Raw genomic sequence first — 19,294 nt, forward strand, 5'->3', positions numbered from 1 at the left:
GAATTACCATATAATACTGTAATCGCATTAGTGGGTATTTACCCAAAGAATACAAAAACACAAATTTTAAGGTATATGTACCCCCCTATGTTTACTGAAGCATTATTTACAATAGCCAGATTATGGAAGCAACCTGCATACTAATAGATGAATGGATAAAGATGATGTGGTATGTGTTTATGTATGTGCTTTTATATACAAACGTACATATGTTTATACACACAGACATGCACGCGCGCGCGCACAGACACACACACATATACTGGATTATTAATCATAATAAAGAATGAAATCTTGGGATCCCTGGGTAGCTCAGTGATTTAGTGCCTGCCTTCAGCTAGGGGCGTGATCCTGGAGACCCAGGATGGAGTCCCACATCGGGCTCCCTGCATGGAGCCTGCTTCTTCCTCTGCCTGTGTCTCTGCCTCTCTCTTTCTCTCTCATGAATAAATAAATAAAATCTTAAAAAAAAAAAAAAAAAGAATGAAATCTTGCCATTTGAAACAACATGGATGGATCTAGAGTGTATAATACTAAGTAAAATAAGTCAGAGAAAGAGAAGTACCATAGAGTTTCACTTATATATGGAATTTAAGAAACAAAACAAAGAAAGAAAAACATAAAAACCAGACTCTTAAATATAAAGAACAAAGTGATGGGTACCAGCAGGGAGGTGGGTGAGGGTTTGGGTGAAATAGGTGAAGGGGATTCTGAGTACACTTATCATGATAAGCACAACCACTATATTGTACCCCTGAAATTAATAGAACACTGTACTGGTGTTATTAATCACACTGGAATTTTTAAACAATAAAAAAATTAACAAAACAAGAAATCACAATGAGATACCCATTAGGACCATTATAATAATAATTCAAAAAATGAAAATATTAGTATTGGTAAGCGTTGGTGAGGATGTGGAAAACTTAGAACCCCATATACTGCTGGTGGGAATAAAAAATGTTGCATTCACTTTGGAGAACATTCTGGCAGTTCCTCAAAAGGTTAAACAGAGAGTTACCATATGCCAAACAATTCTACTCCTAAGTATATACCCAAGAGAATTAAAAATATAAACTTTTACCCAAATGTTCATGGTGACACTATAATAGCTAAAAAGTGTGAAAACAACTTAAATGTCCATTAATGGTGAGTAGAAAAATTAAATGTGTTCTATATATGCAATAGAATATTATTCATCAGTAAAAAGGACTGAATACTGATATATGCCACCATAGGGATGAACCTTAAAAACATTATGATCAGTGAAAGAAGCCAGACACACAGGATTCTATATTATATGATCCCATCTGTATGAAATGTCCAATAGGGGCAAATCTATAAAAGTAGATTAATGGTTACTTAGAGCTGGGAGCTTGGGAAAGAAGAAATGGAGAATGGCTGTTAATGGGTACAGGTTTCTTTTTGGGGTTATGAAAATGTTCTAGAATTAGATAGTGGTGATAGCTGCACAACTACATGAATATTCTAAAAACCCATGGACTGTACATTTTAATGGGCAAACTGTATGTCATGTGAATTATATCTCAGTAAAGCTGTTTTTAAAATCAGAGCAAGAAAAAGCAGACGTGGCAAAATGTTAACAATTGGTGAATCTAGAGAATGGGTAATATGAGTGTTAATTCTATCATTTCCATTCTTCTGTAGGTCTGAAATTTTTCAAAATGAGATCTGAAAAAGAATGCTAACAAAATGCGGTTTGGGAAAATTAGCACTGACCTCAAGTAACAAAGGTTTACTTTTTTCATAAGTGAATGATTTCTCTGATCAGTGGATAAATATGTAATCAAAATCAACAGACAACTAACCATACGTCAGTAAATCTGTAGTCAAGAGACACCCACCTGGCTGAGAAGTATCAGTCCATCCCCTCTTGGCCCGTACACAATAATCCCATCTTGTATTGGGGTCCTTGACAAATTTTCCAATATCTTTGAAGAGTTCGCAAAAAGACATTTGGCTGGCTCGATAAACAGTGTAGTAGAGGAGGGCAGCCCTCCATAAAAAGGGGTCTTTTCTAAAAAGGACACTGTGAATACTTGCCAGTCCTTCCTCTGTGGGATTGTTTGGCTTTAGCTCATGTTTTTTACGGCCAGTCCAACTGTTCCATGGTTGCTGAAGGTTGTTAATACCTCGAAAATAATGTGTGCCTATGGAGAAGAAAAGGTGCGTGAAAAACAGGAAATGACATTTTCATTTTAATTCTTATCCAAAAAAAGATTCTACCAACAGTTCTAAAACCAAATTAATGTGTACCTAGGAATCAAAACAAAGTGGAAAATGACCTGACCCTAAAGCCTTCTGAAGGAGGTACTCTGCCTCAGAAGGATCACGCGTCTTATTCAAAGAGGTTCAACTTTTATAGCATCTATTTTAAGGGGAAGAATCATAGACTTGATATTGAAAAGAATCTCAGAGGGCAGAGTTCCATTTCCCTCAGTTTCAGAAATGTGGGGGAACTGAAATCCAGGAGTTAGACTTTCCAAGCTTAATACAGTTACACAGTATCCTAAAAAATCTCATTTGAAGTGAGACATTATGAAACCTAACAATTTTATTACCTTTGTCAAGTACCGCTAAGAAAAAAAAAAGAATAAAAGAATGTTTCTTTGCAGCTCATTTCTGATACTATAAGTGAACAAATGGAGAAGGGCTGCCCCTACCTATTTCATGCCTCAGCATTCCCTCCAGCCAGTGCTCACGTGCAGTGGAAACATTGATGGTCAGCGTCGGGCACCCATTTACCACTGTCATTGAAGCTCGGGAAAGCAGGTCTTCAGTGAGATGAACTACAATCTGAGGAGTTAAGAGGGAAAAAAGCATATATATTATATATATACAACAAAATGTAAAGGCTGGGGAGAGGAAGCTTTCTCAGGAAACAACAGACCCATAAATCAATACGTTTTTATTTTGCTTGTACCAATTTGACTCTCCAAGAATTCTAGAAGATGAAATGAAGAGCCAATCACTTTTGACCCTTCCACTTTTGAGCATGGGGAACTCAAGGACCCTTCCTGGATAGAAGGAAAGTAGAGGGCTGTCCTGAGCAGGCAGTGCTGCCACTGCTCTCAAATACAGCCCCCCGCCCCCACCCCACCCCACCCCAGGTTAAAATGATGCAAAGGAAGGTACACAAGCCACAGTCCGCTTCACTGCTTGGCCATTGTGAACTGGCTGCTTATAAAAGGCGGCCACTGAGGCAAATTGCTTCATTATTAATTTTCATAAAATAATTCCCATAATCCCACAAGCTATACAGAAATAGTAGTAAGTAAAGAAGAACACAAACTGAACATAACAATTTGATTTAATGGGTGACTAATTTAATGAACAGTTAAAATGCCAATACCATCTCGTGTCACTCCCGATTCATACCTCACCCAGACAGCCTTCTTTCATCATGTACTTCCGAACATGACTCCAGATACGAGTTTTAGATAGCAGGCTGCCACCTGTGGCCTGCTCAAATTTTTCATAACTTCCATATTTCTGTAAAGTCAGTTCCATAATATTGATGGACTGTAAAAAAACAAACAGGGATAATGAAAATAAATAGCCTCTCATTACTCTGAGATGAGTAATAAGTTATCTTATTGACCATGACCTGTTTTTTGATAATTGATTTCCAAATGAAATTGCAAGAGAAGTACCACATCTAATTCTAAACAGCTTTCACTCATTGACATAAATTTATACAGACACCTCTGTGCTTACAAATCCTCTTTCCCTGTGTTCATTTCTCCTTCACATGCTGAGGGATAAAGGTACAGCATGCAGGGTCAACATCTGACAGGCTGAGAAGGCAAGGCAGAGGGGGCTCCTTGGCTTCTCAAAGACCATTTGGTGGTTTGGCAGGAAAACTCAGAGTGGAAAGTATGTCTTCAGACTAATCATTAAATTATAATTGCAATGTAGATAAAGAAATTAACCCAATTTTTAAGCACACACAATAGAATCAACCATTCTTCTATGACAATCTTATAAAATCTGAACATTTCCAGGGTTAGTCTTTCAAAGAAAAACAGTCTCAACATTACTAAAAACACTTTCATCTTTCATTCAGGGCAGAGTACTACCTAATTCTCATTCTTCATAAATTTTCACATCAAAAGTATATGAAAGTTGAGATCTTAACTAATACTCAAAAAAGAAGACTAAAAAATGCTGGCCGTGAATCACTAGTATCTTGGGAAAGACACAAGAAAGGAAAACATAAAGAAGACAAGTGATCTTTAAAAAGTCTTTGGGGAAAGAAGCTAGAAAATTTAAATATATCTTACAGGAATTGTGAGAGAAGCGAGAAAATCCAGTATGAAATCTAGTTTCCAGACTATTGTTTGACTAGTAAAGAGATTAAAATTACAAGCTCTACAGTCGGATGGACTTGTGTTGACATGCTGGCTCTGTCTACCCTCTGGCTGGGTGATGTGGGCAAATCATTTAACTTGTTACTAAGCCTCATTTTTAAATGGGGTAAAAATAATAATGTCTACTTCACGGTTTTGTTCAGAAAATTTGGCCAATCTTTATAAAGCACAGTGCCTGGAGCCTAATAAGTAGTCAGTACCTGTCAGTTACTACATTATCATCGTCATCATTATATGTTCATTCTTTCGAAATGCCACACCACTGTAGAGAGTATGCCCAGCACAAAAACTACAGAAAACTCACACTGCAAGTTTTAATTCAACATATATATCCTCAATGCAAAAATATGTATTACTAATAAACTAGGCATGTGTCATAAAGTTATCCTAACAAGAAATGGCTTCAATAGGCTTTGGCTTTTGTTCCCAAAACTGGTATCAAAAGCTCTATAGTTCAAAATGTGGTGCAAAGGCTGGCAGCACTGGCTTAATATGTGAGCTGTCTTCAAATGCGTAATTTTGCTCTATCATGCCTACTGAACCAGGCACATGCACTTTATTCTCCAGGTGATTCACGTGCATGGTAAAAAGAAAACTCCCGGAGAATGGAATTACAGCACAACTACCCTACAGGCTACTTTTTAAAATGACAACTATGATAATTAAAAGAAAAAAGCATGTAATTAAAAATCCATTTCTATAGATTAGCAAAGATTTTTTGCAAACACCAGTCTAATGATGACTAGTCATCAATATATAAAATAGAGTGAAAATAATGTGGGAAATCTGTTATTAATTCCAGGAAAGACAGAAGTGGTACCTTCTACTGGACTGATACTTAGAGCCAAAAAAAGCCAGGGGTGCCTGGGTGGCTCGCTCAGCTCAGGCAGGTCATGATCTCTGGTCCTGGGATCAAGCCCCACATCAAGCCCTGCATTGAGCCTCACATTGGGCTCCCTGCTTCTTCCCCTGTCCCTGCTCTAGCTGCTCCTCTAGCTTGTGCTCTCTCCCAAATAAATAAAATCTTAAAAAAAAAAAAAGTTAAAGACATTTTTTATTATAACCTATAGTTACATGTTTTTAAGTATGTACTTAATTTCAGATAAAATTAGCTTTTCTAGCATATGCTTACTCACTAGAAAAAAATGTGGTTATCTACTATGGTAGTCCCCCCTTATCTTCAGGGGAGATGTTCTAAAACCTCACTGGATACCTGAAGTTGCAGAGTACCAAATCCTATGCACACTGTTTTTCCTATCTATACACACCTATGATAAAGTTTAATTTATAAATTAAGCAGAGTAAGAGGTTAACAATAATAAAGTAGAACAATTATAACATTATACTGTAATAAAAGTTATGTGAATGTGGTCTCTCTCTCAAAATATCTTATTGAACTATACTCACTCTTCTTGTGATAATAAAACATCTATGTGATAAGGGAGGTGAATGACACAAGCAGCAGCATTAGGCTACCACCGATCTTCTGACAACATGTCAGAAAGAGGATCATCTGGTTCCAGACTGATGTTCATCTTGGGTAACTGAAACCGCAGAAGGTGAAACCATAGATAAGGGGAACTACTGGATTTATTAGAGCAGATACAGTTTAGAGAATTAAGAAAAACCTAAATACAGGTGTTCCCTATTATCACCAATAAATGGTACTAGTAAAAGGCTATTATGTATTCATATTCATAGTAAGTATTCACTCATATTCATAATGGGAAAAGAAATCTCATAGGAAATTTAACTGAAAAAGTACCCTATAAATTTAAGAGAAAACATACTTTGGCAGTTTAACAACATTTAGGCAAATTTCATATCCATGTACTAATTATTGGATCCATCAAAGAATGAATAACATCACATCCTTCATTTCATCTTACTTACATGGCATCATAATGACAACACTACCCAGGAGATATACTGATGTTCCCCAAAGGTTATATTAATATGATGTCATGGCCAATATTCTTCTTTAAAAGTGCCTAACCTTAGGGTGCTAGATGGCTCAGTTGGCTAAGCATCAGCTCAGGTCATGATCCTGAGGTCCTGGGATCAAGCCCCAAATCAGGCTCCCTGCTCAGTGAGAAGCCTGCTTCTCCCCATCCTTTTGCCCCTCCCTGCCCTGTTCTCCCAAATAAATAAAATATTAAAGAATAAAATAAAACAAAGTGCCTATCCTTTTGTCATCTCTATTGATTTCTTTCTTCATCAGTTTTTCAACTGGTCCAACCTAGATAGATTGGTCCGGAGCACACAGGTCTCCAGTATCCTTTGCTGACCTCAAGAAATAATTTCCTGATTCATCTGCATTATAATAGCGCCAAGCACAGAGACAGAAACCGTGGTTAAGTGGGTGATAAATAAAAGCTTTACAAGAGAAATCAGAAATGTTGATTGGGTGGCTCAGCGGTTTAGCGCCGCCTTCAGCCCAGGGCGTGATCCTGGAGACCCTTCCTGCATGGAGCTTGCTTCTCCCTCTGCCTGTGTCTCTGCCTCTCTCTCTGTGTCTCTCATGAATAAATCAACAAACTCTTTAAAAAAAAAAAAATCTGTTTCTGGTTCTTGGTTTGCCTATCTCTTTAAAAAAAAAAAAAAGATGGTCACTTCAGTGAATTTTTATGTCACAATTTTTGCTTTTCTATGCAGCCTCTTAACTGCAGGCCACAAAAATCTTAGGAGTATGGTATCAGCTTTGAAAAAGGGAAAAGGCAGTAAGTAATTTTAAAAGGCACAAGGAAGCCTGCAAGAATATACGCAAAAGCTGCTGCTCTGGTTTGGCGGAGAGAGGTGGACTGCATTGATGTTTATATCTGTACTTTTCAGAAGTTTTAAAATTCTTTACAATATGCATATATTAGTGTTATGATCAAGAGGAAAAAGTTATTCTTTTCCAGTTTTACTGAGGTATGGATGACAAAAATATGTATTTAGGTTGTACCATGTGATGTATGTTTTTAAAGGCGTACAATGTAATGCTTTAATATATGTATATGCTGTGAAATGGTCACCACAATCAAGTTAACTGACACATCTATCACTTCATGTAGTTACCATTTTTTGTGTATGGTGAAAACATCTAAGATCTTAGCAAATTTCAAGTATATAATACAGTATTATTAACTATAATCATCATGGTGTACATTAGATCCCCAGGACTTACTCAACTTATAACTCAAAGTTTGTACCCTTTGACCCAAATCTCCTCATTCCCCAACCAAAAGTTTTTTTTCTTTTTCTTTTTTTAAAGAAAAAAGTAAGGGAAAAGTCCATCCATTCTCCCAGAGTTCAGAGAATCCATACCTATACCACTTGGAGAATCAAGCTTTCACATACATCATCCAAATGGCTAACTACTTTTAGAGGCAATGAATTTCATGTCAATTCTCTTCTCCATTATTATCATTAAAGTTAATCAAAAAACATTTCCCAGTATTACTTGGTGAGGAATTAAAACAATTTTTCTCTAATCATTGCTTTCAATTTGCCATCCAGAATATCTCCTTCCTATCTCTGAATATGTCAACCAGTTTCTTTAGCTTTCCAATAATTTTCAAGTATTCAAAAAAAAGTCCACTTTAAGCCAATTTAATCCAATTTAAAATGTCAATCATATCTAATTTAAAGCTCTTTCCCCGGCAGCCCCGGTGGCTCAGCGGTTTAGTGCTGCCTGCAGCCCAGGGTGTGATCCTGGAGAACCGGGGATCGAGTCCCACATCAGGCTCCCTGCATGGAGCCTGCTTCTCCCTCTGCCTGTGTCTCTGCTTCTCTCTCTCTCCTCTCTGTGTATTCTCATGAATACATAAATAAAGTCTTAAAAAAAAAAAAAAAAAACTTAAAAAAAAAAAAACTCTTTCCCCTCCCCTAGGACATGACCAGCCCAAGGACTAAAGAAACTTCACTTGAGAAAGAAAGGTGGAATAGTGATTTCTTTCTCAGCTCTCCCAAGTTTTCTGGGCCTCTCCTTCCCTTCAGTAAAATGACAGCTGGGAGAAAGAAAAGAACATTTCCTATATAACTGGCACAGCTGTGGTCCTCCATCCTTGACCTAGGACGCTGGTGCAGGCCTAGTCTAGCCGTGTTCCTCTGTCCTTGACCTAGGATGCCGGTGCAGGCCTATCCTAATCAGCATCTCCACTGCATGGCCCTCTGCAAGAAGCCCCTTAAAGCAGACTGCTAACAAAACTATGACCTTTTAAATCCCAGTAGGAACAACTAAAAGACTTACTGTATACCCATTTTATTAAATATATACAGCGAAAGTTATACTGACACAAAAGAAATGCTGACAGTTTTTAAGGACATGAGAAAATGCAGATGCTTAAAAGTATACTAACCTCAATTATGAACACTGTTAGGCACGGGGCAAGGAAAACACTAAATATGAATAGTGATTATCCTTGGGTGATAGAATTATGGGATTTTATTCTCTTTGTTTTTTTTTAAGGTAGGGGTGGGTGGGGGTCAGGAGGGGCAGAGGGAGAGGGACAGAGAATCTTAAGCAGGCTCCACACCTTTCTCCCATTTTCCAGTTAGTCAGTCATTCGTTAATATCCTTACTCTGGGGATCCCTGGGTGGCGCAGCAGTTTAGCGCCTGTCTTTGGCCCAGGGCGCGATCCTGGAGACCCGGGATCGAATCCCACGTCAGGCTCCCGGTGCATGGAGCCTGCTCCTCCCTCTGCCTGTGTCTCTGCCTCTCTCTCTCTCTCTGTGTGTGTGACTATCATAAATAAATTTAAAAAAATATATATCCTTACTCTGGAGTATTTGTATTTAAAAAAAGAATGCAGGGATCCCTAGGTGGCGCAGCGGTTTGGTGCCTGCCTTCGGCCTAGGGTGTGATCCTGGAGACCCGGGATCGAATCCCACGTCAGGCTCCCAGTGCATGGAGCCTGCTTCTCCCTCTGCCTGTGTCTCTGCCTCTCTCTCTCTCTCTGTGACTATCATAAATAAATAAAAAAATAAATAAAAAAATAAATAAAAAAAAATAAAATAAAAAAAGAATGCATTGGGGGAGAAAGCCCCTAAAAATTCAAACAAATATTTTTATAGTAGAGTTTTAGGCAGAGTAGACTGCTGGTAGGAAGAGGTTGAGGCATTCTTGAGGCCTACTCATGGAGCAAGCAGCCACTTCCCTCAACCATGTGGAGATCTAGCCCTGATTTAGCCATAGACATCAAATATATTCTCTGCTTCCTTCCAACTATAAGAATAGCAAATATACACAGTAAACACTCAGACATTACATAGTTTTACTGATCAGTTTTAAAACTTCTAGAACCAAAACATCTTAATATATACATATCCATTTGTCCAGGTCTCAGTCTCCTAATCTGTAGGAATTTGACTTTGTACCTTTCCTTTGCGTCCATTTTATTACTTGGCTAACTCTTCCATCACCATGTTAGAAAATGATATGATAGGAACTACTCTCAAGTTACACAAAAACAGTACCAGGTAGGATAATATTTCTTGCTCAAAATGGACTGAAATAGGCCACCAAACATACTTTTTGCCTTTTAAAAAGTTGGGCCAAAAACCATATATTTTTGCTAAATTATGAATCAATATAATATCTCTGCTCATATCAATTATTTCTGAATCCTTCCTCTTTTTAAGAGGATATTCTAAAACTTTGTATTTCTTACAGAACAAATTGATTTTCAGAGATCTCAAACCTAGTGCAAAGAGGAAGTAAATACAAAATGAGTAATTGTTCAGCATGAAGGAAATAGTTCTATCTCTCCCCTGATCTCGATGTCATTTATATTACATAAAACAGAACACAACCTTCTGCCACTGCCACCTCATGACCCTGAGGCACTTATTCTCCTCTATGAAAATAAGAGTATAATAGGGAAGATGGCAGTGTAACAAGAACCTAAAACTCACCTTGTCTCACAAATACAACTAGGTAACACTCAAATCAGTGTAAATAACCCAGAAAACAACCAGAAGACTGGAAACTAAAATTAGAGAAGAGGCCATATTGAAGAGGGTAGGAAGGGCAGAAGTGCAGTAGGAAGCAAAACAGATTCGGGGGGCCAACTGCTGGAGGGAACTGTGAGGGCAGAATAGGGAGAGAAATAGACCTTCACACTGGGTAGCCCACATGGGGAAGATGGGTCCCCATAGCATTTGGCTCTGAAAACTAGAGGGGATGATTTTCATGAGTTTTTACAACCAGTAGGACTTCAAGCCTGGAACTTACCAGCAGGCTCAGTTCTGGGAGAGCCTGGAAGGCAAATGAAAACTAAGTCTCCACCCTTAATTTTGGCTCAGGTCATGATCTCAGGGTCCAGTCTTCTTGAGATTCTCTGTCCCCCACCCCACCTTGTCTTTACCACCCCCCAAAAATTTACAGATATAATGCAATCCCTATCAAAGTACCAATAGTATTTTGCACATAACTAGAACAAACACTCCTAAAATTTGTATGGAACATAAGATCCCAAATAGCAAAACCAATCAGAAAAAGAGAAGAAACCTAGAGGTATCACAATTCAAAACTTCAAGTGATATTACAAAGCTGTAGTAATCAAAATAGTATGGTACTGCCACAAAATAGACACATAGATCAATGGAACAGAAACCTGAGAACTAAACCCACAATAATATGGTCAATTAATCTTTGACAAAGGGGCCGAAAAATATGCAATGGGAAAAAGTCTCTTCAAAAAATGGTGTTGAGAAAACGGATAGCTATATGCAAAAGAATGAAACTAGACCACTTTCTTAGACCATTCACAAAAATAAACTCAAAATCGATTAAGGGCTTAAATATGAGACCTGAAACTATAAAAATCCTAGAAGAAGGCACAGGCATTGATGTCTCTGATATCAGCCACAGCAACATCTTTTTAGACGTGTCTCCTGAGACAAGAGAAATAAAAGCAAAAATAAACGATTGTGACTATATCAAAATAGAAAGCTTCTGCACAGCAAAGAAACAACCAACGAAACAAAAAAGACAACCTACTGAGAGATCTGCAAATGACATATGTAATAAAAGGTTAGTATCCAAAATATATAAACAACACTAATTAAAATGAGTCAAGTAGGGGCACTTGAGTGGCTCAGTTGGTTAAGCAACTGCCTTCAGCTAGGTCATGATCTCAGGGTACTAGGACTGAGCCCCTACTGGGTTCCCTGCTCAGCGGGGAGCTTGCTTCTCCCTCTCCCTCTGCCTCTCCCCCTTGCTCATGCTCTGCCTCTCTTTAAAATAATAAATAAAATCTTCAAAAACATAAAATAAATAAAATAAAATGGGCAGAAGTGGAGTGGCTGGACGGCCAGTAGGTAGAGTGTCTGACTCTTGGTTTCAGCTCAAGTCATGGTTTTGGGATCATGACACTGGGCCTCTTGTCAGGCTCCATGCTCAAAGCAGAGTCTGCTTGTCCCTCTCCCTAGGCTTCTTCCCCTCCCGGCACCACACTTTCTCTCTCTCAAATAAATAAATAAAATATTTTTTTAAAAAGTGGGCAGAAGATACAAATAGATGTTTCTCCAAAGAAAACATAGAGATGGCCAACAGGCACATGGAAAGATACTCAACATCACTCATCTTCAGGGAAAGGCAAATCAAAAGCAGAGTGAGATGTCACCTCACATTTGTCAGAATGGCTAAGTAACACAAGTAACAAGTGTTGACAAGGATGTGGAGAAAAAGGAACCCTTGTGTACTGCTGGTAGGAATGCAAACTGTGTGCAGTCACTGTAGAAAACAGTATGGGGTTCCCCCCAAAATTAAAAATAGAACTACCCTATGATTCAGCAATCACTCTACAGGGTATTCACCCAAGGAATACAAAAACACTTATTTGAAAAGATATATACACCCTTATGGGTTTCTTAAATTTTTTATTTAAATTCAATTAATTAGCATATAATATATTGCTGGTTTCAGAGGTAGAGGTCAGTGATTCATCAGTCTTATATAATACCCAGTGCTCATTACATCATATGCCCTCTTTAACAGGTGTTCTTCACCCTGTTACCCCATCCTCCCATCTCCTTCCCCTCTAGCGACCCTCAGTTTGTTTCCTATGATTAAAGAGTTTCTTATGGCTTATCACCCTCTCAGAGTTCATCTTGTTTTATTTTTCCTTCTCTCCCCCTGTACTTCTCTGTTTTTTCTTAAATTCCACATGAGTGAGAGCATATGATAACTGTCTTTCTCTGATTGACTTGTTTTGCTTAGCATAATATCTTCTAGTTCCAGCCATGTTATTACAAATGGAAAAATTTAATTTTTCTAATGGCTGAGTACTATTCCCTTGTACATATATACCATATCTTTATCCATTCCTCAGTCGATGTAGATCTGAGCTCTTTCTGTTTGGCTACTGTGGACATTGCTGCTATAAACATTGGGGTTTAGGTGCCCCTTTGGATCACTACATTTGTATCTTTGGGGTAAATACCCAGTAGTACAACTGCTGGATCACAGGGCAGCTCTATTTTCAACTTTTTGAGGAACCTTCATACTGCTTCCCAGAATTGCTATACCAGCTTGCATTCTCACATCCTTATGTTTATTGCAGCATTTTTTACAACAGCCAAATTAGCAGCCTAAGTGTCCACTAATATATGAATGGATAAAGATGTAGGGTGTATACATATACACCTATGTGTATACATAGGAATATTATTCAGCCATAAAAAACAATGAAATCTTGCCATTTGCCACAACATGGATGGATCTACCAAGTATAATGCCAAGCAAAATAAGCCAGTCAAGAAAGACAAATACTATATGATTTCACTCATATGTGGAATTTAAGAAACAAATGAACAAAGGAAAAATAAAAGAGACAAATCAAAAAACAGACTCAACTATAAAGAACAATTAACGAGGGCAGGTGGATGGGGGAATGGATAAAAGAGGTGAAGGGGATTAAGGGCACACTTACCTTGATGAGCACTAAGAAATATATAGAATTGTTGAATCACTATATATATATATTTTAAGACTTCATTTATTTATTCATGAGAGACACAGAGAGAGAGGCAGAGACAAAGACAGAGGGAGAAGTAGACTCCATGCAGGAAGCCTGATGCAGAACTCATTCCCAGGACCCCAGGATCACAACCTGAGCCAAAGGCAGATGCTCGACCACTGAACCACCCAGATGCCCCTTGAATCACTATTATTGTATATCTGAAACTAATACAATACTACATGTTAACTACACTGGAATTAAAATAAAAATAAATAAATTAGACATTCCACACATACACACACGAGTAATCAAATTCTTTTCAACAAAGTACAGAATGGGAGAAAATGCTTGCAAATTTCTTATCTGATAAGGACTCATGACTAGAATATATAAAGAACTCCCACAACTTGGGTGCCTGAGTGGCTCAATCGGTTAAGCATTCAACTCTTAATTTCAGCAAAGGTCATGATGTCAGGGTCCTAAGATAGAGCCTACTCACCACAGTCTGCTTGAGATTCTCTCTCCCCTTGAAACCTCCCCCTGCTTGCACACCCTCTAAATAAATAAATAAATCTTTAAAAAAAACCTCCTACAACTCCGTAATAAAAACACAAAATAACCCAATTAGAAAATAAGCAAAAGATCTGAATAAACAGTTCTCCAAAGAATATATACAAGTGACTGATAAGCACATGAAAAGATGTCCAATATCATTAGTCCCCAGGGAAACACGAATCCAGACCACAAGGATATACTACTTCACATTCACTAGAATGGCTATCAGAACAGATACAAAAACAAAACAAGAACTGATGAGGATGTGAAGAAATCAGAACCCTCGCACACTGCTGAGAGGAATGTAAAATGGTGCAGTCATTTTGGACAACAGTCTTCCTCAAAAGACTAATAAGCTTAGAGTTCCGATATGACCAATTGCCATATGATCTGCTACTACCCAAAATAATTAAAAACATACGTCCATACAAAATTTGTAAACAAATGTTCATAGCAACATTATTTACAATAGCCAGAAAGTGGAAACAACCCAACTATCAATTGATAACTAGATAAACAAAGTGTAATATACACATAAATATGGAATATTATTCAACAATAAAAAGTACTGATACATGCTATGACATGGATCAATCTTGGAAACATTATGCTAGACAAAAGGAGGTAGTTACAAAGAATCATATATTTTTAAAAAACGATTTTATTTATTTGAGAGAGCAAGAGAGACAGAAAGAAAATGAGTCGGGGGAGGGGCAGAGGGAAACCCAGACTTCCTGCTGAGTAGGGAGCTTTATGTGAGACTCAATCCCAGGGTCCTGAGCTGAAGGCAGACACTTAACCCACTTAACCACCCAGGCACCCCATAAAGAATCACATATTATATGATTTCATTTATATGAAATGTCCAGAAGAGGCATAAAATTAATATAGAGAAAATAAACTAGTAGTTGCCTAGGGCTCAGGGATTGATGGGAAATGGTGAATAAATACTCTAATGATTATAAGGTTTCTTTTTGGAGGTGATGAAACGTTCTCAAATTTGATAGTGGTAATGGACTAATAACTCTAAATACATTGAAAATCACTGAACTGTATACTTCAGATGGGTGAATTGTATGGCATATGAATGATAACCTAATAACGTTGTTATAATAAAAAAAGAATAGTCAAATAGCACAGTGTAACATTTGAGCCACTAATCCAGAAAATAAAAAATCTCTCTATAAAACTTTCAGCATTATCTTCGATGATTTAACAAACTTTCTGAAAAATCTCATTCTGGTGAATGATCTGCTTTTAGTTTATTTATGAATCTGTTTACTGTTAAGCAGTTTGGAAATCTGACCATCAATCATGAGACACTTCAATAGTCCTGTGCTAAAAACTATCTCCCTTCTCAACTGCTGTTTTCTCTCCATGAAAAACTATATACAATAGGGACACTAATCCGATATGAGTCACGGTGATATTGTGGAAACACTAGGAGTCATCAGATCTGGTTTTACATTAATGCTCTACCATTTACTAAGTGTGTGATCTTGAATATGTCATTTTACCTTTCTCAGGTTTAGTTTCTTCACTGGTAAAATGGAGATGAAAATCTTTGCCCTGCTTACCTCAAAGAGTTGTTGTGAGGACGAAATTAGAGCTAGAGACAATGCTGAGAGAGAGAGAGAGGGAGAGATGAGGGAGGGAAAGAGACACACTGTGAATGTGTTTGGTAATCTATTTCCCATATGACTGTATATAGTTTCAGCAGAAGACAGGGTTTTAATTTTAGAATTTAAGGGAACTGATTTGACCTCCATCCAATCCCAGCCCTCCCCCTTCATTACTCGCCTTTTCTTAAATTCTAACATCTAGAATTCTTCCCCCACCATGTATCCAAATACTGAATAACCCCCCTGGGAGATCACATAAGGATCACTCCTGTAAGCCAGTGTTTTCCAAACTATTTCTTATGAAACAGTGGCTAACAAGACAATCATTTTTAAAAAGGTTTCATGGTCAAATGTGTTTAGAAAATATTGGATTAAACAAAGTTAAACAAGACTCTTCCAAGCCTTTATTATGATGCTCTACGTGGTGAATCTTGGGGATGAATATAATATTTTGTGTTTTCCAACTCTTATGACCTCCTTTCTCATGCAGTATCTCTCAAATCAATTTGAAATGCTTATTTCAGATAAGCGTGAGGTGTGAGCACACACACACACACACACTCTCTCTCTCTCTCTGGTACTTTGAGATTCTCAGGATGAAAAGCAAAATCCCAAATGCAGACTGAATTTTTCAATGGTGGCTACTGCTTCTTGGCAGCAAAGTAAGATATGGATTACTCATCAGATCATTAGGCCTCCATTTAAGGTACTATAGTCACAAACTGATGGGACACTAGAGCAGTACACTCAGTACCTTCAGCTCTAAGCAATAACCACTGTGTAAAGCCACTGAATATAACATCTGGGAGAAACAAAAGAAGAGCATCTTTATATTCCAATGTTTTAAGGAAGACATGATGCTGACCCCCAAAAAACATACATTCGAGTTAAAAATGATCCTTGGGCCACAAATACAGATCCACTGTTTGAAAAGCACATTACTGGGACACCTGGATGGCTCAGCAGTTGAGCACCTGCCTTCGGCCCAGGGCTTGATTCCGGAGTCCCAGGATCGAGTCCCACATCACGCTCTCTGCATGGAGCCTGCTTCTCTGTCTACTTGTGTCTCTGCCTCTCTTTGTGTCTCTCATGCATAAATAAAATCTTTAAAAAAAAAAAAAAAGCACATTACTAAATTTCTAGAATACTATCAATAAAGACCATTCATTCATTCATCTTCTTTGTGCTAATCACTGGTACTTTTTTTTTTTTAAGATTTTATTTTTAAGTAGGACACCCGGGTGGCTCAGTGGTCGAGCATCTGCCTTTGGCTCAGGTCGTGACCCCAGAGTCCTGGGGTTGAATCCCACATCAGGCTCCCTTTGGGAGCCTGCTTCTACCTCTGCCTGAGTCTATGCCTCTCTGTGTCTCCCATGAATAAACAAATAAAATCTTAAAAAAAAAATTTACTTTTAAGTAATCTCTATATCCAACATGGGGCTTGAACTGACAACCCCAAGATCAAGAACTGCATACTCTAGGGTTGCCTGGGTGGCTCAGTCAGTTAAGCTTCTGCCTTTGGCTCAGGTCATGATCCCAGAGTCCTGAGACTGAACCCAGACTGGGGCTCCCTACTCAGCGGGAAGTCTGTTTCTCCCTCTCTGTGGGCTCCCTCCCCCCACCTTGCTTGTGCTCTCTTGCTTTCTCAAATAAATAAAATTTTTTAAAAAAGAGTTGCATGCTCTATGGGCTGGGCTGGCTGGGCACCCCTAACCATGGGCACTTTTGTTCATTCTGAATCTAGGTCCCTGTCTAACCATTAGACTGACAGAGATGACATATAAATCAACATAATTTAGTAATACTGTTGCAGGTATATATAATATGAGATTATAGAGTAAATAAAAATGGGTACTAGAGGAAATAGAGGGCATTCCAGGCAAAAATAATAGAATCAAAAGCATATACAAGTAAAGAAAGTAAAATACACAGTTCTTAGATTGAAGAGGCATAAGAAGATTCATTTATTTAGGGCCAGTAAGTGCGCTAGATTCTGGGAATAACTGAACTAAATAAAATACACTTTTTATCAAAGAAGTCAGTCTAGTGGTGAAGACAAAAAAAAAAAAAAGAAAAAAGAAAAAGAAACTTGTGGATAACAGTGTGATAAATGCCATGATAGATAATTTGCACAAGATGCACAGAGCTGGAAGTATAGAGTTGACTTGAAAATGCAAGCAAGCTCAAAGCAGATCATGAAAGATGAAAGATCTATAGGACGTGCTACAGATTCTAGACTTAATCTTGAATTATAAGGAGCCCTGGCGATCCCTGGGTGGTGCAGCGGTATGGCGCCTACCTTTGGCCCAGGGCGCGATCCTGGAAACCTGGGATCGAATCCCACGTCAGGCTCCCGGTGCATGGAGCCTGCTTCTCCCTCTGCCTGTGTCTCTGCCTCTCTGTGACTATCATAAATAAATAAATAAAAATTAAAAAAAAAAAATAAGGAGCCCTGAAGTTTTTAAGGAAGGCAAACAATATCAGATTTGTATCTTAGAAACAGACACTGATGCAGTACGGAGAGCAGGGGAGACTGAAGTAAATACTTTTGCCAACACGTAGTTCAGTTTTCTATAAAATGGACTGTAGATTATGATCCAATTATAACAAAAGTATTTCAAAAAATTATATTCTACATATGCAGATCCCAGGAAGTAACTAGATATGAGACACTGAATCTAACATCAATGAAGGAACAAGTAAAAGAACACAGTAGGACAAAGATGTCATCTGCAGCTTTCTTCTCCCCACCCTGCTCTCCCCTACTCATGTCTGTATCAGCAGGGCTGGGAATAGTCTGAATACGAAGACGAGTACCAATAATATCAGAAGGTAACTGCTACCAGGAGAAGATACTTATAAAAAGCTTAGTAATGAAGATTCTCCTTTTACCACCTACCAGGAAAAAGCAGCCATTCAAACTATTCTACAGCCAAGACCTTGTTTTCAAAGGCAAATCAACAAAACACTATTTCTTTTTTTTTTTTTTAACAAAACACTATTTCAAGGAGTCATCAAGGTCACTTCTTCCAAGGACATACAATCTGATGGGGGTATTTTCCATCTCTGAATATAAGAAAATCTTCCTCTGCTGGTAGGTTAAGAAATGATTCCACTTCTCCAATCTAATATGGACCATACTAAAGTCAATCTTTATTTATTTATTTTTTTAAATAAAGTCAGTCTTTAAAAAAAAAAGTCTTGTAACTTTTGGTTATCTTTGAAAGGTCTGTGATTTGCTAAACAGAAAACTATGTCACAGAAGGAGTGGTCTAATTTAAAAGAGACTTCTCTTTTTTCCTCCCTTTTTTAAGTTTGAACTTGGAGTTTACCAAGACAAAGTTCCTTCAATGTTAGTACAATTAAAACTTAGCCTTAAAGAAATATTACATCAAGACACCCTGCTATCAGTGAAGGCATCTAATTTCGAATTAAGTTGCTTCTATCAAAAAAGAAAAACACCTATCTTACTTTAGAACAGGATGTGACTTTATGTATTTATTTCAATGCATGAGTTTTAATATAAACAATGAATTATCTATTCCATTTATACAAGACATTGTTTTCTGAGGACCACACTTAAAAAGTCTTTATGTTAAGCTAACCAGAGGTCCGAATACAACAAAGCTTATATTCAACAGATCTGGTAAAAGAGAGGTGATGAACTGGCAATCCAAGGGATAAATGTGGCCCACAAACAGGTTTTCTTTGGTCTGAATAGCCTTTGTTTAATTGAATTAGCAGTCAACATTTACTTGAAGACAAGCAATTTACATG

The 19,294-nt window shown here is 37.8% G+C and overlaps 1 protein-coding gene across 6 annotated transcripts in view; it reads right to left on the bottom strand.

Annotated features, from left to right (window-relative positions):
* MATCAP2 (microtubule associated tyrosine carboxypeptidase 2) overlaps positions 1-19,294 on the bottom strand; it is a 61,959-nt gene that overhangs the window by 12,487 nt on the left and 30,178 nt on the right. For 5 of the 6 annotated variants that reach the window (XM_025464630.3, XM_025464632.3, XM_025464631.3 and 2 more), the window contains 3 exons: positions 3,400-3,543; positions 2,685-2,817; positions 1,866-2,171 (listed from right to left, as the gene is read on the bottom strand). In XM_025464630.3, the coding sequence (XP_025320415.1) occupies positions 1,866-2,171; positions 2,685-2,817; positions 3,400-3,543 (583 nt within the window). Of the gene's footprint in view, positions 1-1,865; positions 2,172-2,684; positions 2,818-3,399; positions 3,544-5,798; positions 5,936-19,294 lie in introns of those variants that run through there. The other variant, XM_025464633.3, reaches the window with a different exon arrangement.

Source organism: Canis lupus, chromosome 14 (assembly GCF_003254725.2).
Source record: "Canis lupus dingo isolate Sandy chromosome 14, ASM325472v2, whole genome shotgun sequence".
Taxonomy (NCBI): domain Eukaryota; kingdom Metazoa; phylum Chordata; class Mammalia; order Carnivora; family Canidae; genus Canis; species Canis lupus.